Genomic DNA, 25,579 nt, shown 5'->3' with positions numbered 1-25,579 from the left:
ATATGCTTGTTCTTAAGCTACCTGGTCATTGTTGGGAACATGCCTGTTCCAGAGCAATCCGGTCGTTATTCGTAACATGCTTGTTCTTAAAGCTGTAGTTGAATCGGAAACATGTTTTACTTAAGTTTATCTGGTGTTATTGAGAACATGTTGCTTAAGCTTTTAAGGTATCGACAACATACTCATTAGGTCATCCGCTAAAGGCAACATGATTGTTGCTACAGGTTATGTGGGTTTTGGCAACATACTTGTTTTGGTCATTTGGTTAAGGGCAACATGCTTGTTGCTTAAGGCTTTGAGATTTTGCTATCAGATTGTGTTGGGGGATATCAGCATATGGTTTTGTTTTGGGGGGTTATTGCTGCTCTCCCTGCTCTCAGCCATGCTTGCCCAGAACAGAACCATACCACCAATCCAAACTGACAGAAATCAAGCGTAGCGTTAGTTCTGGCAGGTTACGTTAGTCAAACTCGCATCAGCTCTCAGCTGATCCCCATCTACCTATAGGAATACGACACCTATCTAAGCATTCATATATAAGGTCCCTCAGTATTATCAGCAGTTTTCGCATTGCTCAATAGCTAATTACCCTCCTCCATCCCCAGCTCCTCCTCTGTCAGTCAGGATTCAGCCTTCTGATTATCCTTTGAATCAGACTAATTCTAAAATGTGTACATAAAATTATTGAACTTTAACAATGTGTGCAATACATTTATGTTGGTTGTGTTCTGTTTACCCTGGGCGGTTATCGCTGCTCTCCCTGCTCTCATCCATGCTAGGCTGCATGGATGCGCAGGGAGTTCTTGCCCAGAACAAAACCATACCGTCAATCCAAACTGTATGCTAATTGTCAATCATCTTTGACGATAGTGGTCCTGACAGAAAGGGAGTCCAGGGCTTGTTTGGAGTCAAGAGACCAATTACACAAAAGCTTTTCTGTAGCAGTGGTTCTGTTTGCTTCAAACATCTATGGATTGTTTTAGATTTCATAATTGTGTCAATGTTTAAATTCTATTGAAAAGCCTACAATAAACTGTTTAATGTCAGTTCCCTTTCGAACGGTCTCTCCCGTTGTGTTGACAAACTTTTGGGGAAACTCCTGTTTACTCTGAATACTAAGGCCTGGTTTGTTCACGTTCGTGTAGCTGCAAGTTCCCGTTGCCTTCCCTGAGAGCCTTTCCCGTCTGCTCTCCCATTTCTCCCCTCCCAGGAACCTCGGAGGAAGAAACAGCGGGGTAACAGGACTGAATTACCGGGTTCAGCTGAACTCACGCCGACACAGGTTCCACGTGCTTCACTCTCCCCGCAACGCGTTGACTCGCCAGTGTATTTTCACATGTGAGGATCAGCGCCCCTCATCTGCAGCGAGCGGCTTGATCTCCTTCATTGGATCTGAGGAGGACGCTGTCGCTGATGACTCAATGTCACTGACAGCTTCAGATGCAGAGGAGTGGTCATGTTCCGGCGATGACCCCGGCAACCTTCCTCCAAAGAATTCAACACGGGCCAGTGTGGACAGCGAGCTGATTCGCATCCTCATGAAAGCTGAGGGGGAACTCGGCTTGGACTGGTCAGCTCCTGAAGAGCCCGTCTGCATCCGCTTAAATGAGTGGTACCTGCAGACAGCATGTCATCAATGAGGACTGGGGAGCACTCTACGTGGGCAGACTGGTGCTCTTTCTGCAAGAGCTCTTGGATAAAGGGCGCTCTCTTTCCATTCCCAAAGTATATGTGGCAGCCTTCGCGGCGAATCATGCTCTCGTGGCTGACCAGTCTGTTGACAAAAATGACCTTGTCGTTAAGTTCCTGAGGGGAGCTCGGAGATTGAATCTGTATGAGATTCCTCATACTGTGCCGACATGGGACTTATACTAGGGGTTGAACGACTTCAGATTTTTTTAACGTCGACATTTATGTGATTAATGTTGAGTCGACTAGCAGCTGATGACGTCATTAATGAACAAATAAGCCTAAACCTTGATCTGAGACTCGAACACCTTGTGCACAGCTATGGCATATGACACAGCGCTGCCCACATGACTATTGCTCCTATAACAGCTCATTTTTATCAGTTCTTTTGTCTTTGGGTCGTTATATTTCTCACAGATTTCTGCTCGTTCTAAATCAGATACATCTAAAGTAGCACAGTAAAGATTGAATTTAATGAGAGAGCGACTTTGTGCGTGAATTAATTCTACCTGGCAGCGTCTCTCTACTAATAATGAAGCTGTGGGTTTTAGTTACTAAGAAATATATGCTAGATCTTTTCGGTTTCTAAGATATATTACTGAGAAATCACATAAAAGTGTTGACAATACATTTCTGTGCTACTGAATGATTCTGTGTGCTCGCGATCTGCACGTGATGTACAAGCTACTGTCTGTAGCCTGTGTGTGGGCGCGTCACAATGCAGCAAATCATTAGATTAGAATGACATTTTAAAACCCGTATTCTCCCGTTCAGTTTCGAGCATCAAGATGGTATAATCACACGTGTCTTTTGGAGCGCTTTCGGAGTATGCATTTATTTGTCATTTTAGCTGTATGGAAATGGAGCATAAATGTGGACTTCAAAGATTTCTTATCCTGTTGCACCTCTTATAGGACCAGCGACTAGTCGACGTCAAGCTTAAAGCGTCACGGCAGAGCATTAAAGTCGACTAGTCTGTGCAACCCCTAACTTATACACAGTCCTTAGGGCCCTAGGTGGCCCTTCCTTTGAGCCACTCCAGACGGCCGACATAAGCTTTTCTTCTAGCTTTACCGTCGGTCAAGCAAGTGGGTGATTTACAAGCACTGTCAGTCAATGCTTCAGGCCTTGAGTTTGGGCCTAACAACTCTAGAATCATCCTCAAACCAAGGCTATGTGCCTAAGGTACACTCCACTCTGTTCAGAGCACAAGTCATCACCCTTCTGGCTCTTCCTAAATCAGAGGATGAGCAGGGTCCGAATTTACTCTGCCCGGTTTGGGCTCTTAGTGTATGTAGACCGCTCTAGCCACTTCCGGCATTCAGAGCAGCTTTTGTTTGCTTCGAAGGCCTCTCTTAAGGGCTGCCAGTCACAAAGCAGAGACTATCTTGCTGGCTTACACCTCAGTGGGCTTACAGTGTCCTATTGGAGTGAGGGCCCATTCCACTAGAGGAATAGCCTCCTCTTGGGCTTGGTCTACCTTCACCAGGTTTTATAACTGGGACGTCCCTGCCCTACAGGCACGGATTTTGTCCACCTAATTTACCTAATCCCCTCTGTAAGTGGAGAAGATCTTGTTATGTAAACCCCAGCCTGGTGGCTTGGGTCTCATTATTGGCTCATGCTTCTAGGAGCCCCCGTTGCCACGAGCAGTGTAGACGATCTAAAAGCTGTCTATGCGAAACGTGACAAAGTGCCAGCTGCAAATCAGTTGCCGGATTTGAGAAGTTTGAGAACCACTGATTTAATGAATTGCAATGCATTCGACAGGATATTAAATCAATGTATTGAGAAAACAAATGAATCGTTAAACCCCTACTTCTAACATAGATGGGGAATAATTTAACATGTTTTCTGTCCATCTAGTGTGTCTTCATTTTCTAGCTTGCTAGTTTCCCAATTTACTGCTCAGTATATAGGCCACACATTGTAACAAAGGTTAGCACTGAGAACAAAGGTGTTATACTCACACATTTATTGACATTTACACACTGCACATTGCATGGATTTTAATCAAAGCGGCAAAGAAGTTGACTTTGCTTTGATTAAAAAGCCCTTGCTAGTCAAGGGTTCACTGTACACTGAACAGCATGGAAAGCAACAGTGCTGACAAGCTAAGCAGTAAAACGGAAGATATTCAAAAATATTTCCTGAAAACAACTACTTCGACCATTTACAGAACTGTATCGATAGATTAAGGTTTAGCAATACTGACTTTTGGTTTTGGGTACCTGTATGTACGATGAGGTTGTGAGTTTTGGAGCGAAACGTTGGTCCCTTCCCAAAGATGGACACAGAGTACCTGTTCTGTGGTGTGAGATTTGCCATTTGGTGTGAGCGGGCTGTTCCAGGGAGAACTGTAGTAAAGCTTGTAATGTTTTCTCCACTCTTGTTCATCTTTGTACTCTGTACATTAGATACGAGTTCATAGACTACACTTTTTCCCGTGCTCAAACTACTTTTCTTTGCTGCTGTTGTCTTAAGTCTCTTCTCATCATCAACTTCTTCCTCACTTTTTCTTTTATCGGGCTCTTCATCTTTTTCTTTTTATTCACTCTCCTCATCCATATCATCCTTGTCTTTGTTTTCTGGTCCAAGCTCAGTTTGAGTGATTATGAAGTGTTTGAACTTTCCTTTCGGTGCACCTCATATTAGTGCAAACCCTGTTGATGTCACATTGTTGACCCCCACATGCTCAATGGAGCCATCTGTTTCGCTCAACACATATTCCTGAGTACTATTATCATTTTCCATGGGATGGTCTGTGGAAAAAGGACTGTAAGAGTTTCCTTTTCCATACTGACTGATGTTTGGGCCCACTTGAGTGGTACTGCTGTGTATTATTTGGGAATGTCTGTTGGTTGCCTGTCTACTGGCTGATCCATGGTTCCTGTTGAGAATTAAATTCGGTCTAATCTTAATACTAGTGCCATTTTCTTTTGCAGGGGTTAAAGCAGCTTTTACTGGTTGGATAGGACTACCTTGGTTGATAGTCCCGTTGTTTCTGATAATGGGTTTTGAAGGAAAAGGCCATCTTTTGGGTCCCTGGTAGCGATGCCGAGGTGACTCTAGAATTGGCCTCGTACGGTTCTGAAAAGGACTGACATTAAGACGACGAGGATAGGAACCCCTAAACAGTGTGCGCCGATGTGGCATCAGATCGGGTGCTTCAATGCCTCTGTTTTTTATTGCAGTGTTTTTATCAGGGGGAATTTGACTGTCAATGGAGTTGTCTCAGTGTTTGGCTTGTGAGCAAGCTCAGGAGTTGAATTTTGGAATTGTCTTGTGGCTGGTATTGAATTTAGCACTTCCTTCTCAACAAGCAGTTCTTTTGCAAAACGAGAGGCGATGGGACTAGGCCAAGATGGATGCTTGTGTTTTTGTGTCTCTAAAGATGAGGAAGAGGAAGTTGACTTAAAAGGTGGTCTACCTACTATTGGTGGAGAAGCTAAACTTGGGTGTTTTGGTCTAGTTGGCTGTCTGGGGATGGATAATGAAGATGCCTGGATATTGTTTTTTCTAGGTGGTCTTTCTGCTGTTGACTGATTTCTTGCTGTATGTTGATTCACTCTCTCAGCTTTTGCCAAAGATTGCGTTGTAGGGCGGTGAGGATTGTGTAGGTGTGGAGGAGCAGATGTGGTGGTGAGAGGCTGGTAAAGTGTTGTCTCAGGTTGTCTCGTTGAAAAGGGAGTGGCATTTATTACATTTGAATTATTTTCCACTGTCTCTTCATCAATTTCCTCCTCTCCTTCTTGCTCTTTCACACTCCTTCTGGCTTCCGAAGTCTCAGCTTCAGGCTGAGCCTCATCCAGCCCTGTATCCCCCATTTCATTGACTGTAGATCTGTCTGTTAGAAGTTTGTGTAAGAGATCATTTCCATTTAAATGGCCAACTATAACTGTCAGGTTTTTTGTCAATGCATTGCCATCTGACATGTTTGCATGTATCTTTCTGTACCCAACCAAAACTTTTCTAACACATTTTGTCCCATTTATATAGGCTGTTAGGTTTTTCTCAGTTGTAATTGTTGGCTCTTCGGTCGATTCACTGATGTTTGTGAAAGGCAGTGGGGTGGCAGATGGGGTGGCTATGTGAAAGGTGGAGTTTTGGCTGGTATGTCTGGGTGTCGCGACAGATTGTCTTCTAAAATTGTTTTCAACGTTTCCCTCCTGAGATCTTGTCTCTTTCATTGTCAGTGCAAATAGTTTACCACCAGAGAAAGGATAAGCTGAGTCTACATTAGGGTTTCTTGGTCTCGGAGGATACCATGTTCTTGACTTATTTGAAGAAGGCACAATTATTTCCCTTTTCACTCCTATCTGGGAAGAATTTAAATGTTTTATTTCTGGACTATAAGGTCTTCTTATGATATCTCTTTGCGTACCGGGTTTGGGAAGCATGGGCAGTGGTCTTTTTTGCCCAGGTCTTTCAGGTATGCCTGTTTTGAGTCGGCTCATATACCCTGTTCTTTCTGAATTTTCAACCTTTCCTTTTGTCCCTTGGCCCCCTTTGCTCAGTCCTTGCTTTCGCAGGAAAAGTGTTGTGTTTGTGAACCTTGATGTCTTTTCTTTGTTGTCACCAGCCTCCACATCTACCTGCACAGTCGCCATCTCCATGGTCATCCTAGTCGCAGGCACTGAGGCATTCCCTAAAGGCACGAATGAAGTTTAAAATATGGATTCAAATTTAACTTCTCTCTAACAACTCAGCTGGAGAGGGAAATCCTGTTAATAAAAAGGCGGTGTTAATGGAACAGGTTAAGTCAGTTATCCAAACAATTCTGGCATTGGGGTGACCACTATCCTTGTGACATCAGTAAGTTTTGGTCCCCTTTTATTCCTATAGAAAACTTTACATTGTTTACATTTTCTGCAAGAAAGAAGAAAGGTAAATTATTCCTGAAGAAATGTCAAATGTGGCATTGCTGGTTAGAATGATCATATTGTGTGTGTGTTGACACAATATTTTATTCTTCACAAAAAAAAAAAAACCAAGAAGACAAGATGATCCAATCAAGCACATTTAATTGACACGCTTCCCTTTAAACAACACTCTTTGCCTCGCCACTTATAAAACTCAATCACAATAGCCTGTACATTTCAACAGTGAGGTCACTGGATTGTAAATATGACAGATTGACTGGGCTATTCACAATCAGCATGAGCCTCACCTAAATTCACATCATCTGGTGGCTATAAATTAGTTCATTGACTTACTATGATGACTTTTCCTTGTAGTCTCATTACCTGGTGCATGCACCTGGTACGTACTTATGCTTAGCATGCAAATCCTACCTAATATCAGCATTTTCATTAAACAGTAAATATCAGTTTTTGATTGTGAAAAAAAAAAAAAAAAATAAATAAAATGTCAGACACAGTGTCTGGTGAAAATGAATGAAGAATGAAGAGGTATCATATCGTTCGTGATGACACTCAGCTCTATATTTCTTCGCATTCCCACGAAACATACCAATTCGCAAAACTAACGGAATTGATAGTTGATAAAGAAAACTGGATGACTAGTAATTTCCTACAGCTAAATTCTGAAAAAAAAACTGAGGTGTTAATTATTGGACCAAAAACCTCCGCATGTAATAACCTGAAACACTTGTCTTACACTTGATGACTGCTCTGTTAATTCCTTGTCATCAGTTAGGAACGTAGGTGTGCTATTTGATAGCAATCTTTCCTTTGAAAACCATGTTTCTAGCATTTGTAAAACCGCATTTTTCCATCTTAAAAATATATCTAAATTACGACCTATTCTCTCAATGTCAAATACAGAAACGTTAATTCATGCGTTCATGACCTCAAGGTTAGATTATTGTAATGCTTTATTGGGTGGTTGTTCTGCACGCTTAATAAACAAACTCCAGCTGGTCCAAAATGCAGCAGCTAGAGTTCTTACTAGAACCAGGAAGTATGACCATATTAGCCCCGTTCTGTCAACACTGCACTGGCTCCCTATTGAACATCGTGTAGATTTTAAAATCCTGCTAATTACTTATAAAGCCCTGAATGGTTTAGCTCCTCAGTACTTGAGCGAGCTCATATCACATTATAGTCCTCCACATTCACTGCGTTCTGAAAACTCTGACAATTTGATAATACCTAGAAAATCTAAATCAACTGCGGGCGGCAGATCCTTCTCCTATTTAGCGCCCAAACTCTGGAATAACCTACCTAACATTGTTCGGGAGGCAGACACACTCTGTCAGTTTAAATCTAGATTAAAGACCCATCTCTTTAACCTGGCTTACACATAACACATTAACACATTTCTAATATTCAAATCCGTTAAAGGATTGTTAGGCTGCATTAATTAGGTCAACCGGAACCGGGAACACTTCCCATAACACCCAATGTACTTGCTACATCGTAAGAAGAATGGCATCCCCAGCGAAGACCTCGTTGGCCATCGGCACGAGACCACAGGAACCACAATTCTGACTTGCGTTGCAGCCTGAAATTAAACCACACCATGCTGGTTTCATCTGGCCAGAGGAGAACTGGCCCCCGACTGAGCCTGGTTTCTCCCAAGGTTTTTTTCTCCTTTTTTGTTACTGATGGGAGTTTTGGTTCCTTGCCGCTGTCACCTTTGGCTTGTTTAGTTGGGGACACAATTTCTGGCAACATTGTTGACTTGACTGCACAAATTCTGTTTGAAGAAAACCAAACTGAGCTGGATGATGACATCACTGAATCAACGATGAACCGACTTTAACTGAAAAACTGTTTTCCTGTTTAACATTGTAAAGCTGCTTTGACACAATCTGTATTGTATAAAGCACTATATTAATAAAGGTGATATGACTTGACTTGACTTAAAGCAGGCATACATTAGACAAAGTATGTTAATAATTGCAGATGTTTTTGAAGGTTACAACTTGCTTTTTGCTGTCAATGCATATAATTTTGACCAATCAGCTTTCTTAAAGGGATACTCCACCCAAAAATCTAAATTCTCTCATTTTTCTTGCCCCCAGATTAGTTTCATTCTTCAGATGAATGCAGATGAAGATTTTTAGAAATATGACCGCTTGCCTCCAGTGGAAACAGCCCTGGTCAGCACATTGTGAAGAGTGACGTAAACACATAAAACTTGCACACAGAGAAGCACAGAGGGCCATCTATTCTCTTGTGAGATTCAAAATGCACTTACATCACCAATTATCAGATGAACTCCAAAAAAACAGAATCCACGATAAATGATGCGCACAAATCCATGACTAATGTGAGTGTTTGCTATGCCAGCCTTGGCAGCACACAGTAATAAGCCAGAGGGCAGCACAAAAGAACTCCATCCAAGGTGTCACTGTAAATGTGGGAACAATCAGTAGCAGAACGACCGATCAGGAGTTTTTGAAGGCTATTGCAAGAAATATAAAGGAATGTTTATTGTGTACAGGTGAACGTGGATGAGACAAACTAGTGGTTTACAACATCATGATTGATGAGATGAAAGTGGCAAAAATGATTTCTAATGTAAAGTGATAAATATGATATCAAATGTAGTATGAACTCTCAAATAAAATATGTACTCTCTCTCTCTTACAGAAAAACCACATGAAATTCACATGTGATTTTAACATGATTGCACATGTGAAAATGTGTGTTTTTTTCTTTAAGGGAGAGAGTACATATTTTATTTGTGATATTGATATTTATTTTTATTTCATACTACATTATATATCATATTTGTAGATAAATATAGGCCTGTAGCTATATACAGTGGGTACGGAATGAAGGTGTAGAACCATCTCAAGGATGATCAGAAGAAATGGACAGCACCTGAGTTAAATATATGAGTGTCACAGCAAAGGGTCTGAATACTTAGGACCATGTGATATTTCAGTTTTTCTTTTTTAATAAATCTGCAAAAATGTCAACAATTCTGTGTTTTTCTGTCAATATGGGGTGCTGTGTGTACATTAATGAGGAAAAAAAATTAACAAATGATTTTAGCAAATGGTTGCAATATAACAAAGAGTGAAAAATTGAAGGGGGTCTGAATACTTTCCGTACCCACTGTAGGTGACAGAATAATACACTAGGCTGTAGTTTCTGTAGTGCTCTTATAGGCTGTGTCCATCACTGTTTAGTGACGTCATCTTATGTTGCAGGAAAGCTGAATTTGTATGATCAGTATCGGTCACAACGCCTTTTAATTTCCATGTTGATCTGCCAATTATTCATTTATTAAGCACTGGTTACTTTGCAAACTAAACATTGAAATGAGATGACCGGATGTTTAACATTTTGTCATTCCCTGACACATTAGTCTGCACCAAAAGTACTTAGTAGAAACTCTGATAAATGACGTTTTTCTCTTGCATTTCTACTAAACGACCTCCTTAAGGGATTTCACTGTTGCTTCTCTTTAAAATATCAAAGCTTAGAAAAGGTGACATAGTATCGACCCTAATTACTATGGTCTTCTCAGAGGCAAACAGGCCTACTCATGCTTGTTCCAGTATTACATAGTGTGTGACAGCAGACACTCCACAGCTGACTATACCTGCTCATGTTAAAGACATTTTGCTCTTAACTGTAACAAATTTAAAGCCATGGTCCACATGATTTTATGAGCTTGAAGAGCTAATAAGAATTTCTGTTCAGTTGCATGCTGTAAATCATCTTCATGAGAACTCACCAGGAGTTGCCTGTGCGGTTGCTGGCAGGCTTCGGATGCTATCTTTCTCCGCCACTAATGAGATGTCATACAAGCGGCCCGGCTCCAAGCTGTCGATCTGGGCTGAATCCCTCTCTGGTGGCAGGTTCATCTCTGGAAGTCTGCTTGGTCCATCTGTCTGATTGGGTGCAATGGAGAGGACATACCTGTCAATCTCCCCCTGTGCCTTCTCCCATTGGACAATGACTGATGTAGTGGTTGTCTTCACAACTTGCAAGTCTTTTGGGCCAGAGATCACTGTCCAAAAATGAGTCCAGGAATGAATCACTTGTTACTAGAAATCTACAAAACACAAGGCTACTGGTTCTTACGATCCTGTTAGACTCACATGTGGTGAATTCTGCTGTGCTCTCTGTTCCCATAATGCCCTCTTTCTCTCCTGTGATGCTGACTGTATACTCCTGTCCAGCGGCCAGTCCAATCTGAGTGTAGGTGCTCAGTCTGCCATTGATTTTGGAGCGTATTTTCTGATCCGTTTCTTTCTGTGGAGAGAATACTGTAAAAATCAGTGCTCCCACATGACTTTAATTGCACATACCCAAACAAAATGCTAAATGTTTATTGCTCTGATATTCATGTTAGCTTGTAACATGAGCATGTTGTGATGTACTAAGTCTTTATTATATAAAGTGGATATCTACATCAGACACTCAATTTTCATTCTGTTTGTGTTTATTTACTGCTGTGATAAAACAGAAACAATTAGAGTCACTTAACTTATATTCTGTTTCAACCTGGTCATGAGAATTTGTTAGTGTTGCATGAGTTGGCAATTTTATATGAATTTGTACAGTCTGACTTATATGAAAACCATCTGTAGGTAAAACCATGAAGCTCCACCCATAAACTTAACCCTCAAAGAATATGAATGAGATTGTATGAATTCATGTGGATTTGCCAAATTGTAAAATAAGATCACACTTTATTTTGATAGTCCACTTTAGTAACTTTGCAACTATATGTTAACCAACTCTCATCTGAGTATTAGTAGACTTAGGTTAGGTTTAGGGTTAGTACAATAAGTTGGCATAAATTTAAAGTCAGCAAAACATCTGTTGAGCGACCATCAAAATAAAGTAATAGCAGATATTAATCAGACAGTCTAATACTCTAGTTGCTAGTATGCTAGTTGACATGTAGTTGCAAGGTTACTTATAGTGAGTAGAATGTCTAAAGTGGACTATTGAAATAAAGTGTTGTGGTTAAAGTGTATATAGTTTATACACTATTGACACTTTGATGATAATAATTAATAATGATTAATAATTAATAATTTATGCATTAAGAAGACTTTAGCAGATTTGATTCAAAGCAACTTACAGTGCATTCAGGCTATACATTTTTTTACCAGTATGTAAAATGATCAGTCAATAAAAGTTCAATATTACTAATACCATCCCTTCCAAATACTGTCTCCATTTAAATCTACACACATGAACATGACTAGATTGACTGCAAATTCATTTTCTGAATAAAATGTGGTTGGCTTACCAGTTCAAAACTTGTTTGCTGTTAGGCTGTTATGAGTGGTTGCCAGGCCATTGCTTTATAGTTGTTATGGTGTTGTGAATGGTTGCCAGGGAATTGCTAGGTGGAAGTTTGGTTGCACAAGTCTTTAAAATCAGCTAAATGAACAGTGTTTTCTGGCTTTACTGCTGTTCTTTATCAACACTATCCAAAATATCTCTGAACTAAATTGTACAGCCAGCATTCACAATTACAACTTCTTTCGAACAATGATAAATTCTTTCACCATAATGATTCTGCCTGTAATTGACACAATATCGTGGCTTAAAGAGAGTAATGAGAGTAATGAGTTTCCTGCTGGTAGTTCCTGACTTCAGTTTCAGTAAGACATTCATTATTAGACAGCCAGTATTTTACACATGACTGAATGAAAACTAGAGGGCCATTTATCTCATATATTGGAAAAGCCTCTCTCCAGCACTTCATTAGCCCTAAATTCACTACGCCAATTGTGTGGTGTTCTCCAGTCTTCTTGAGTTTTTGTTTCTTAAAAAAAATGTAATTGGGCCCTGCTGAGAGATAATCTTTCTACAACGTATCTAAAGAAAACATCACAACTGTGTACTTTATTGATGTCTTTCTGCCTGTTTTAGTTCTTTATCAATGAAGAGGACCGATTGCATATCTTGTGTTATTGGTGTTGTCCTCCTGCCGTCTCCAGCATGTCACAGCAGCTGTTCTGTGAGGTCATCTCTCTGGCTGTCGTGTGTTTTTGACCATGTTTATGCCTTTCATAGCAACAAGCATCCCACATCTGTCTCTCTTTCTCTCTGCTGCTCCCCTTCTCTGTAGCTGCTGATGGATTTCTGTCTTTCACTGCATTTTCTCAGCCCTGTCTCCAATAATCTGACTGAACTTTCTCTGCCCATCGTCATATTCTTCCTCTTTAATCCTTTGATTCATCTGATACTCTCTTGTATGTTGTTTCTGCCTACTTTCCTTCTTGTACTCTCCATCGTTCTTACACCCACTCATTCATGTTTTGTGTGAAAAAATGTGCCCTTTTCATTGTCTCAGTGGCTCCTCTGTATCTTTTTCAATGTAACTGCCATTAATATCATTTTCAAAAATATCTGTACACTGCTGAAACATGAGATCTTTACAGCATTTCCTTTTACTTTCTGTCTGGTATGTTATAACACGTGAACATGAGACCAGTGACCAAAGTCTAGCGAAAAAATAAAAAAATAAAATTATTGTTGTAGGTGGGGTCGCTGATCTTTGTTTGGTCAAGGATGTGGAAGATTCTCAAAATTCTTCTGTGGGAATCAAAGCTCCAAAGCAAAATAACTACACTTTTTTTGGGAGGAAAAAAAAAAACATAGAGAGCCACATATATGGAGAGTACAGTGGGACCATTAATAAAAATATTATATCATTTTGCTATTTAGTAAAAATTACATTATACATGATCTCAGTGTAAATTTGAACTGAAAAATGTACATCAATTTTAGAATTTCTTGGCATTTCCCCATGATCAGTGGCACTAATTTGGTTATTTGATTAGTGACCTAGAAATAATTTACATTGTAGCCTATACTGACTAAACCCAAAAATGTTATCTTTCCCCCAAACAAAAGTGACGAACAGCTCAAACGATTAAAGTCTAAGTATTAAAATTATCTGAAAACAGATTGCCATTATTATTGAAATTGATAAAACAGATTATTTTCCCTTTCGAGGAAACGAGGTGCTGCATTACGACATTGATGCTATGGGAACGCCTCGGTGTCTGAAGCATGAAGCATGTTATTGGTGTCTGAAGCATGTGTGCCAACTCAGTTGGCTGAAGGCAGTCACATGATGGAGCATGATGCACAAGCAATGCCATAAAAGGGTAGCTAGGTCATGGAATCCCCAGCTTCTTTGTTTTCAGGAAGCCAGCCGCTTTGTCTGTGTGTGCGTGTAAAGAAGTTGTTTGCAACAATGTGAGCATATGCATGTTCTGCATCGCTGTGTTTCATTATGGCTAGAGATGCACACAAGCTCTGAGCTATGGCTCTGTTGGCTCTCTTTGTGAAGGATGAGAGTCAAGCATCTGCAACTTGTGATTCAGACCCCGCGGCTGCTGAGGCAGCATTGCTGCTTTTGGTCATGGGGATTGCTGATAGAACCAGTGGATGAGCTTGAAAAGGAAGTTCCCTTTCTGCCCATTGCTCTGTGGCTGCTTCCGATCTGGCTCTGAATCGTTTCTATGTAGCATGCTCCCCAATGGATGGTTTGCTATAGGGTCTCTTTCTAGGCAAACAGAGGGTTGGTATGAGATTAATTTAACAGTGTTATTAAATTATTAGTGTATTTAATGATAAACTTACATTTAGCATTAGATGACCATGGATAATCTAAGGCCATGTCCACACGTACACGGGAGTTTTTCATTCTTCCTTTTTTTAAAAAAAATCTCCGTCCACATGAAAACGCAAACGCATGCTATGAAGCACTGTCAAAAGCATGCCAAACCAACAGGTGGCGATATAATCTCAACCGTAAAGCCATGTTGGCCAATCAGAAGCCTGAAAAAGTTTCCAGTAGGCGGAGATAACAGTGCACTACAACCGGCATTTTTGAAAATCTTCACCCTGGCAGGAGTTTTTAAAAATGTTTGGTTTCCGTGACCTGGTGCTGCGTTTATGTGTGGACGAACGGCCAAACCGCGTAGAAAAAGCTGCGGTTTTAAAAATAACCACGTTCGTGTGGACAGGGCCTAAGGATAACCTAACGTACAAATAGAGGAAATGAGCCTGGGCAATTAAATGCATGGGCTAATCCATTACTAGCTGGTATATATTCAATATCGAGTGACACCAATGCATTTCTATTATTGGCCGATAAGCAATATGGCACCAATGTACTATACATACTGCAATAATAAACATAAACTCTAGATTTTCCAAGATGCAACAGCTAGAGTTCTATAACAAGGAAGAATGACCCGGAAGAAGATAGCCCGGTTCTATCAGGACTACACTGCCTCCCATTTTAAAATCTTGCAGATTACTTATAAAGCCTGGAATGGGACTGCAAGCAGAAAATCCTTTATCTAGCACTCAAACTCTGGAACAATCTATCTAGCATTGTTCGGGAGGCAGACACACTCTGTCAGTTTAAATCTAGATTAAAGACCCATCTCTTTAACCTGGCTTACACATAACATACTATCACATTTCTATCATTCAAATCTGTTAAACGATTGTTGGGCTGCATTAATTAGGTCAACTGGAACCGGGAACACTTCCCATAACATCCTTATAACAACATTATCATAGTCAGCCAAATCCAGCTTGTACTCAGACCTGATTTTGGATCTGCACCCAGGAATGACCACAACACAGCCCTTAAAGGGAAGGCCATGACTATGCCACATCATGCCAGGACCAGCTGGGAAAGAACCGTGGTTTTACCAAGTCAAGTCAAGTCACCTTTATTTATATAGTGCTTTATACAAAACTATAAAGCAGATTTACAGTGTCAAACAGGAACATAGTTTGTCAGTAATGCAAGAAGACAATAACAAAGAGTTATTTTTCCAGCTAAAGTCAGTTCATTGAAGATTCAGTGATGTCATGTTTCATGTTCTAGTGCCACTCATCGTCCTTTCTCAATCCTGTCCCTCATCTCTCTCTCTCTCCCACTTTGCTTCCTCTCCATTATCTACACTGGTCTGTCCCAATAAAGCCAGAAACAAGAAGGACGTTCATTATGCTGAACTGATTGATCATGTAGCTAATCAGCTCATGGGGAAATATGAATAATTAATCAAGTTTTCTCTGCTTGCATTCCTTTGAGCAATAAAACCAGTGATATCAGCCTTAGTTGCCATGGAACCAGAGGCCTGTTATGCTTTCCTGGGGTGGTTACGCATTTCGGGGGAAGGGTCCATAGGTCCTCATATGGCTTGTTAACTGAGGGGTGTTACAGAGGATTTGTTAAATATAGCTAACAAAATATATATTGTGTGTTTGATTGGTCCAGATGCTACAATTAAACTGAACTGAACTTTGAACTGCTATAGAAATAAGATGACTTGACTTTACATGATTATTAGACTTCTCCTCTTGTGCTCTTTTTTGGGATTTTAAACTTTGTAGGAAGCTGTCTGAGAGCTGCGGATTAGACTGAAGCGATTCAAATACTGTTGCATGCGAAAATAATAGTTTCAGCATGTCGGGATATTTCAGAGATTACAGCATCATCACATTTCATTCCTGAAGCATCTGATGAGCCTGCTGCAGTCCCTCATTGATAGAGCTTACATCACCACCCCACAGCAGATTGATAGCATATGTTTCTTAATGAAAAACTGCTGACAGAAACAGGCCATCAAACTGAGCTGAAACATCACTGTAGTCCAGCAGCTGGTTGCAACAAACCCCTCAGTTAAGAAAGCCTGTATGGTTATTCCATTACAATTATAAGTAGGGGTTTTCATAGCAAAGAGACTGTTGCAATTCAGACCCGGTACTAGTTTAATATGAAGGGATATTTACAACACAATTTTGTATATTTGTTCAATTTAGGCATGCATTGTGATGTGTTTTCAGGGCGGAGGTTGAACTTTCTTTTTTAGTAAGACATTAACAAAAGAATCTTGGTGAAAGAGAGTCTATAACTGTGGGCAAGTCTGCGCTGTTGGCAGTGTAAGAGTGGTCACTAAAATGGTCAACTGTGGCAAAATTTCTGGATGAGGCTGTTGCGATATTTCTACCTTCCTTTTTGCACTTTCAAAGTGAATAAAATTTTCTGCAAAGACGAACTTGCTCTATCATGTGTGAAAATAGCGTAGCAGTTACACTAAACCCAACCCTAAACCTAACTGATAGTGTTAACAAAAGCAAATGTGCTGTAAAAACATACTGTATATGCTGAAGCAACCATTCCATTTTATCTAGCTTCTACAAGTCTTTGAGCTCTTTTATCGTGACTCACAGGGCTCGTACCTGAGCACTTAACATCACAAGAGCACAGGTGAATTACTGAGCAAGTTTACAAGCTTTCCAAATACAAACATGTCTTTGAAATAAAAACTGAACTGATAATAAATCAAACTAAAATTAATTTTTTTTTTTTAATTCAAAACTGTAATAACCAATGTCTTTCCAGTGCTCTTAATGGCTGGCACTCACTGCCTGCACTCATGAATCAAACCTGTGCTGCAGCATAAATGCTATAATAATTAGCCTCATCTCAGTCTAGCTCCCTCAGCTCTCCTACAAAAGCCTCCCTCTTCCTGGTCCAGAAATGAAACGTCAATAACGTCCAGAAGCTCCCTAACAAAACTTGACTTTATATAATCACTCGTAGTGATGGGCGATTGATATGGTTTCAGTAACACTGAGATGGTTGCTGAGGTAGAGATGGGCACTAAACATTCAGAGGGCTGTAAATCAAAACAAGGCTTCTATCCAAAGCAAATAGCTTGTTTTTCCACTGCCAGATGGGCTCATTTTATGTCTGTGTAAAAATTTATTTGTTTTTCCTTTGGAAAACACACTGAGCCAGATTTAAGTTTGGGCTGCTGTGGGAGTTGTTAAATGCTTTTCTGTATCTGATATCAGAAGAGGGTTTAAATCAACATAAACCAAAGGCTATTCAACAAATGTTACTAAAATGTATAAATCCTTAAATGATTAATTCAATAATTAATTGAAATAATACTACATTTTAAATAATCTATCATTTTCACATTCCACTATGTTGGCATTGTATGTTTTATTGTTAAATGCATAAAGGTTTTACTGAAAGGGTGAAATCCTGTTCACTCCATCTCTGAAGTGTTTGAAGAGTCTGAGCTCATGCCACTGCTAATAAGAGAGCAAACACAGGAGCTGATAGTCTCACGGCAGTATACAGTGGGTACGGAAAGTATTCAGACCCCCTTCAATTTAGCAAATGGCTGCAATATAACAGAGTGAAAAATTGAAGGGGGTCTGAATACTTTCCGTACCCACTGTATGTCTCTGACATGTAGTGCAGTTACATTGCCACTCATCGTCCTTTCTCAATCCCGTCCCTCATCTCTCTCTCTCTCTCTCTTCCACTTTGCTTCCTCTCCATTATTTACACTGGTCTGTCCCAATAAAGGCAGAAATGAATGATAATGTGCAGTAATGATTATCAATAATATGATTCATTTTCTTTATTCAAACTATAATGATACGTGTTTGTTTTGGGGTGGAATATGTTCCTGACAGTTTTCATGAGATTTACTCAAAATTACGAGAAGTCTTTGTCCTGGCAGGGCAGCATGGAAGTGACCTCATGTGTTCCCGGGTTGAACATCTACTGCTATTGTTCACCCATCTGTCCTTTTGAAGAGCTGACAATGAAATCAGTGCTTATTATGCTTATCATGCAATGTATCATAATGCATTTGTGTAATGTTGTTGCAGATGTGTGGTAGTGCATGCGGACGACTGTACTTGCCCTGCTGGTGAAGGAGATGTGGTAGGTGTCGTACTGCACAGCAGGTGGAGTCCAGGACAGAGTGACAGATGACTCAGTGATGTCCCTGGTACTGAGACGCGAGACGCCCGCCACTGCTGGACAGAAGATGAAATAGATTCAAGCACACTCTCCTATTTAAACCCAGCTGTTTCTACTTGAAACAATAACTGCAGTGCTGTATGTCTGAGTACTGCTGACCCGCTGCTGTATTCACTCACCAAGAGCACTCATAAAGACACAGTGAACACTTAGGGCAATACAACATATAATGTTGGAGTGTTACCATATGTGTAGACTATTTAAACACCTCCAAATGGAATATAAAGACGCTATTTAAAGTGTCTGTATCTGTAGAACTGTTATACCATCTGATCCTACCCAGTGAAAAAAGTAGACATAGTCAGAAGCTGTAAAAATCTGATATGGATGTCACTTTCCATGAATAGGTTCCAAAATATGGCTTGACACTCTTAAAGGGTCATGAATGACTAAAACGTATTTTTGAGATGTTATTATAGATGTATGTGTTGCATATAAAGTAAGATGAAAATAATTATAAATACACAGTAGCTGCAAGCAGCAATTATCTGTGCCAAGCACCCTAAGAGCAAAAATCAGCCAATTGTAATGTGATTTAATTGCTTATCATTTTTGACCAATAGGTGGCGCTGTTATCGAACTGATGTGGTGTGGTCAGTGTGAGGTGACTGACACACATAAAGATTGTGTTAATATGCCACACCGTTTCAGAGATACAGCCTGATGCAGTTTGGCATCATGTCATCAACATGAAATCAAGAACTTTTTGCCAGCATGGTCTGAAGATGATTCGAATGGAATCTGGTGAAAATCGGATCAACAGTTAATAAATAAAAATAATATGATAGATAATATAATTTGAAATATGAAGCAGCATAACAAATTGATTATATATATAATTTTTTAACAGCTCAAATATCTGGAAGCGGATGACATCAGAAGCCTTGCACCTTCAAGTAACAAATTAATGCACGATATCCATAAGATGGATCACACAAGTCTGGTTCAAGTTCTTTAAGCAGCCTCACATGCACATGAATTAATTAGTGTGTTATTTAAGAACAGTGTGACTAAAACAGCTGGAATAAAGAATTTTCAAAAGTTATTCGCATAAACATGAGTGCAAATTTGTAAAGATGGGCAGAAGATTGGAGTTTGAGTGTCCAACTCTGCTGTGCTTAATGTTCTGTCTGTGTGCTTTCCTATGTACGGTTCTGTGGGCATGGGACAATTACAATGGTAATTACAATTACATGGGACAGAAGTTTGGTACTAATAAATGCCAATTATTAATTTGAAGGTGAAAATAATAATACATCCCCCTCCCCAACATCACAATATGAGACTTTTTCATGTTCTATAGTGCAAGGGTTCTCAACTAGGGGGCCTCAGCAATCTTTCATAGGGGCTGCAGAATGACTTGTGATTGAATGCAGCATCACTCACCAGTGTCGCAGTTTTCCCCTGTGAACCCAGACTGACATTCACTGCAGTCGGGCCCCAAGAAACCACGACGACACACACAGCGGCCCCTCACACAGCGGCCCTTGTTACTGCAGTTGTTGGGGCAGGATTTGGTGGAGCAGTCTTGACCGGAGAAGCCGACATCACAGACACATTTCCCATTCACACATCTGCCTTTCTTATTGCAGTCATTGGGACAAGTCTTGGACGAACAGTCTGGTACAGTAAAACCGCTATCACATACGCACCGGCCGTCGACGCATCTGCCGTGGTTACTGCAGTCTCCAGGACAAGATCTGGACGAGCAGTCGGGGCCCGTAAAGCCGCTCTCACAGACACACTTCCCGTTTACACACTGTCCACGATTGCTGCAGTTATCAGGACATGTTTCTACAGAGCAGTCCGGCCCAGAGAAGCCAGGATCACAAACGCACTGTCCGTTCACACAGCGGCCCCTGCCATTACACTTCCCCGGGCAGGACATCTCTGAGCAGTCCTGACCAGTGAATCCTGAGTCACACACGCATTTTCCATTCACACAGCGGCCCCGGTTGTTACAGTTATCCGGACAGCCCCGTGTCCCGCAGTTAGGCCCGGTAAAGCCAGCGTCACACACGCACCTGCCGTTCATGCAGCGGCCCCTGTCGTTGCAGTTATCAGGACATGTGCTGGAGGAGCAGTCGGGGCCGGTAAAGCCTGGGTCACACACACACTGGCCGTACACACATCGGCCACGGCTGCTGCAGTCATCAGGGCAGTCCGGCATGCTGCAGTCAGGCCCACTGAATCCTGGGAAACACACACATTTGCCATCTACACAGCGACCCTGGTCACTGCAGTCATCCGGACACTCGTCGATTGTGGGACGAACGGTGGTACAGACCACACCTGTGGAGAAATAAGAACTCATTATACTGTCACATCGGGCACCGGCGCATTAACTGTGTCAGAGTGGAATAAAAGCTAAGGTGAGAGTTTTTATCCATTGGGAAATTACTGGATGGGGAGAACTGTGCATTGCATGGATGACTACTTCACTTCATTAATCTATCAAAAACACTGAATTCCAATTCAATGGATATTAAAGTTTCTCATTTGCATTATTCAGATAAAATGGTTGTTCAGAATGCTGAAATATCACCTGTTTCGAGGTTTCTGAGCTTTCAATATTTTTCTCAGTCAATGCTGTTTAACTGGAATATAGTTTACAGGTCATATGCACTAATTATATTATTAACTTGTCGTTGTCTTTAGGTCACGTCCCAAAACCATTCAAGCTGGCGGTTATTAAGCCTCTTATTAAGAAACCACAACTAGATCCCAGCGAACTGGCAAATTACAGAGTCATTTCAAATCTTCCATTTATGTCTAAAATTTTAGAAAAAGTTGTGTCTGCTTAATTGTGCTCCTTCCTGCAAAAAAATGATCTCTATGAAGAACTTCAGTCAGGTTTCAGGCCCCATCATAGCACAGAAACTGCACTTGTTAAAATTACAAATGACTTGCTTCTTGCGTCAGGCCAAGGCTGCATCTCATTGCTAGTTTTACTTGATCTTAGTGCTGTGTTCGACACTATAGATCATGACATACTCATAGATCGATTACAAAACTATACAGGTATTCAAGGGCACTTTAAGATGGTTTAGATCCTAGCTGTCCGGTCGCTACCATTTTGTTCATTTAAATGGGGAGTCATCTCAATTATCACCAGTAAAGTATGGAGTGCCACAAGGATCTGTCCTCGGTCCTCTGCTATTTTCAATATACATGTTGCCCCTTGCTAATATTATTAGAAAATACGGGATAAGTGTCCACTGTTATGCTGATGATACTCAACTATATATCTCAACAACGCTCCCTAAGGTCGCAAAACTCTGGACTTTTGGTAGTACCTAGGATAGCAAAGTCCACTAAAGGAGGTAGAGCTTTTTCGCATTTGGCTCCCAAACTCTGGAATAGCCTTCCTGATAACGTTTGGGTTGGGGTTCGGGTTTGGGTTAAACAAATCAATTTTGCTTGGTTGGAACAGCAGCTACGCTAATTATGTCTCTATTTGTTTCTCTGTTTCTGCTGGGATTGACATCCCGTGGTAACTAGGATTTACACAAGCTTCAGTCTGGATCCAGAACACCTGAGAAGAGATGATGCCAACCCCTCAGAGGACCTCAGATGATGCCAACCCTGAAACAACATACAGAACTACCACACTTTGCTATAAGTTTGATTGCATCATATAATAATTGCTGTTAATAGTGTTCATCGTCTGTTTGATAAATAAAATCTGTCTGTCTTTAATTAATTTTTCTGTACATTTCTGCCATATGTATATTAACTGAAAGTCAGCACTGATAAGCTACTACTAAATATATTGTAGAAACTTAATTTGATGTAAAGTTGCTTTGCAATGATTTGTATCGTGAAAAGCACTATACAAATAAACTTGAATTGAATTGAACTGAATTTAATTGAACTTGAGCCCCAGTACTTTTTTTTCAGCAATGCAAAACTACATTCATCCTTTCACAGTCCGTTGTGCATACATTTTATTCCTGTTCATATTTTGCTGTTCACATTGTTCATATTTATATCTAATCATCGAAGCGATGGTCATACTGTATCTGAAACAGTTATGTTTACTAGAGCAGCTTCAGCCATTCACACTTAGGGACTGTTCACACAGGATGTGTTTTTGCATTCCATTGGGTTTATTCTTCATATATTACTAATAATTATCCAATAAAAGGATATTTAATCATTTTAACTAGAAAACAAGACAAATATATTGATTGAGAACAGGACTGCAGTATGAAATGTTAGATGAGATTCTGAGATTAAGATCAAATGTTGCTTTTCTATTCTATTCTATTCTATTCTGTTATTATTATTATTATTATTATCATTATTATTATTATTATTAGTAGTAGTAGTAGTAGTAGTATCAAAGATACATCCTGGAAATAAGCAGGATTATGCATGAGAAACTGAATGCACTGGATTGCTTATAGAATTATCTGTAACAAATGCTAAAGGATTTAAATGGGATGAATATGAATATGAAAAGCAAACCGATACTACTACTACTACTACTACTACTTTTAGTTTATCTAGTAGGATCTGATTTGATCAGACCTAAATATGTCCTATAAGGAAATCCTTTAGGATTGGTCAGGATAGAGATTCCAGACATCCTGCACACACATCCATTAGGATAAACTACAGATATAGTTTTGACAAGCTTGTGAGAGCTGGTCTGGTTGGAGTGTGGCTGGAATTGGTCCCCATCAGGAAGGGCTTTACCTTTGCTCTGCTGGGAGCTGCAGCATCCTTCTGGACCTCCACATTTCTCCCTCAGATCAGACACCTCCTTCTCCAGTCTTTCAATACGCTCACGCAGGGCTGCGAAGTCCAGCTCACACTGACCACAAGCTGAACCTGACCCTGGCACCAGACGGATCCGATGGGTCAAGACCAGAGGAGAATCAGGATCCAAGTCTATCTCTCTCTCTTTGGCCCCATCTTGTGCACATGTGTCCGAAATAACAAGTTTAATAGGCTGGGGTTTGATGTTTCTGGAGACACGTTGAGCTGCTGTCTGCAGATGTTGACTGGAGAGGGCAGGACTTGGCAGAAGCAGAAGCAGGAAAGGCAACACTAACGCCATGTTTAAAGAGAGGAACACAACCAAATTAATGGATGATGTTTTGTTTTGTAAATGACAACGTATTTTATTCTAGTCAGTTCAGCACTCGAAACATTTCAATTCAGTATTTGCTGATACACTGTTGGCTCTTAGACTTGGAGTGATGTAAAACATTGCAGTGTCCTCTTGTCTTTAAGCCTCTGTCCCTCCTGTTTCAAACAAATATGAATTTCAGTCAGTTTTGTTATGCAGAATTCATATTAGACATTCACCATATAGAGGATAGATCAACATAAAAACAGCATTTGCAAGCCATTTTACTTCCAAATTTTGGGGTGGAACGGACGGTGTGAAAAATAATAAGAGGGACTGTTGAAAGTAGTTTCAGTGCCAAATTAATTTTGATGAAAGAGAAACTTTTTTGATGAAAGACACGTAATAAGTGCAGGAGTGTGTATTATGAGAGTAAACAGGGTCAGCTTTGATTTCATGTCGACTCTAGCTCAATGTCTGTCTGCCAGATCAAACCAGAGAAAGTAAATGTCACAACCTAAGCAAACATCCTTTCATGCTAAGATTTAATAATTTCATTGAAATATCTGAAAATACCACTGAACAGTCAGTCAGTTCTGGTCAGCACTGCCAGGTGAGAACAGAACTGAGATTTATGTCATGTTTTTTGGACATTATTTCATACTATGGAGTTTTGGACATGCACTACGGCAGTGTATAACATCAACGTACCATGGAAGCACCATTGTACTTTTCTCTAGAAGTATGTGGTAAATGAAAATAAAGGAATGAGTACAGAGAGCTCTTCAGCATCTGAGACAAAGCTGATACTGAAATATCACGATCTGTACAACTATTACCAAAACAGCTCTCTTTTCAGATAGGCTGGCCCTCAGTTCATCTCATTGGTTGGTCTCAGTGCTACTTTCCCATAAAAATCGGCAGAACAATAGTTCTAGTGCTTAGATGCCAGAATTTGATGCATGAAATAACTAGGCAGTGTTTCCTGAAACCACAGTAACTTATTCATCATTTGAGCCATGCTGGTTTAATAATAAAACATCAACTGATGTCATTAAAAGAGCATGGTCTGTTCAAGTGCATGTCATAACAAGAAACTCTGCTTCTAACCACAGGTGTAGAGCTTTTAGGGGTAACACTTTATAATAACATTCATTAATAAATCATTAACAAACATTATATAATGTTTAACTAATCATTACTTAATATATATTCACATATCTAGAAATATGAGATAATGTGCTTGTTAATGCTAACTAATGAACTTATTAAACATTACCAAATGATTAACAGATCATTATTTAATGTAAATTGAAAAGCTTACAAATGTCATTAAACTTTCAATTCATATGATCATGCATTTTTTTTAATCTTCAAATGATTTTGACAGATGGTTTACAATGATTAAAAGCTTCATTAATAAATCGTTAACAAACATTATATAATGCTTAACGGATCATTAGTTAATGTTTACAAATGTCATTAAACTTTTAATGCGTTTTAAAAATCTACAAATGATTTTTACAGAAATTATACAATATTTACATGCTTATTTGTTAATGTACTTTCGAATGATTACAAATGTCATTAAACTTCAGTTCACATATTAGCTAATGCTAATTTTTACATTTACAGATGTTGTGAAAATATAGCTTATAGGCACTTCACAACTATTCATCTTAAAGAGGTCATATGATGTTGCTAAAAAGAACATTATTTTGTGTATTTGGTGTAATGAAATGTGTTTATGCAGTTTAAGGTTAAAAAAACACATTATTTTCCACATTGACCGTTGATGCCGTGTCCCGGCTGGAGCGACGAGACAAAAACATTAAAACCCATTATAAACGAGGCATTTGTTGCATCCAGTGGGGACATAATTACTGATTATAATGACTTATACTGTCTTTTTATGCGTTGCATCGCGCCGCGTAAACATAAAACCATGTCTGCATTTGTGATCGGAGAAATGACAAACAACAAGCGCTATTCTACACTGCCCAAAACTCACGTTTGAATCATCAGTGGCAAATCCTTTAAATATAAAAA

General features: G+C 39.9%; 1 protein-coding gene across 1 annotated transcript in view; it reads right to left on the bottom strand.

The window, feature by feature from the left end:
* The window catches only part of LOC107703636 (tenascin-X-like), a 46,536-nt gene that overhangs the window by 18,863 nt on the left and 2,094 nt on the right, over nt 1-25,579 (bottom strand). Inside the window, exons 2-6 of the mRNA XM_016506342.1 lie at nt 23,155-23,706; nt 19,840-20,745; nt 18,334-18,446; nt 10,712-10,865; nt 10,345-10,620 (exon numbers count right to left, since the gene is read on the bottom strand). Coding sequence (XP_016361828.1) covers nt 10,345-10,620; nt 10,712-10,865; nt 18,334-18,446; nt 19,840-20,745; nt 23,155-23,518 — 1,813 coding nt within the window. The 5' untranslated portion in view covers nt 23,519-23,706. The remainder of the gene's footprint in view (nt 1-10,344; nt 10,621-10,711; nt 10,866-18,333; nt 18,447-19,839; nt 20,746-23,154; nt 23,707-25,579) is intronic.

Source organism: Sinocyclocheilus anshuiensis, unplaced genomic scaffold (assembly GCF_001515605.1).
Source record: "Sinocyclocheilus anshuiensis isolate Anshui unplaced genomic scaffold, SAMN03320099.WGS_v1.1 scaffold1212, whole genome shotgun sequence".
NCBI lineage: Eukaryota > Metazoa > Chordata > Actinopteri > Cypriniformes > Cyprinidae > Sinocyclocheilus > Sinocyclocheilus anshuiensis.
The sequence above is the reverse complement of the archived record's forward strand: the minus strand, read 5'-3'. Positions and strand labels throughout refer to the sequence as shown.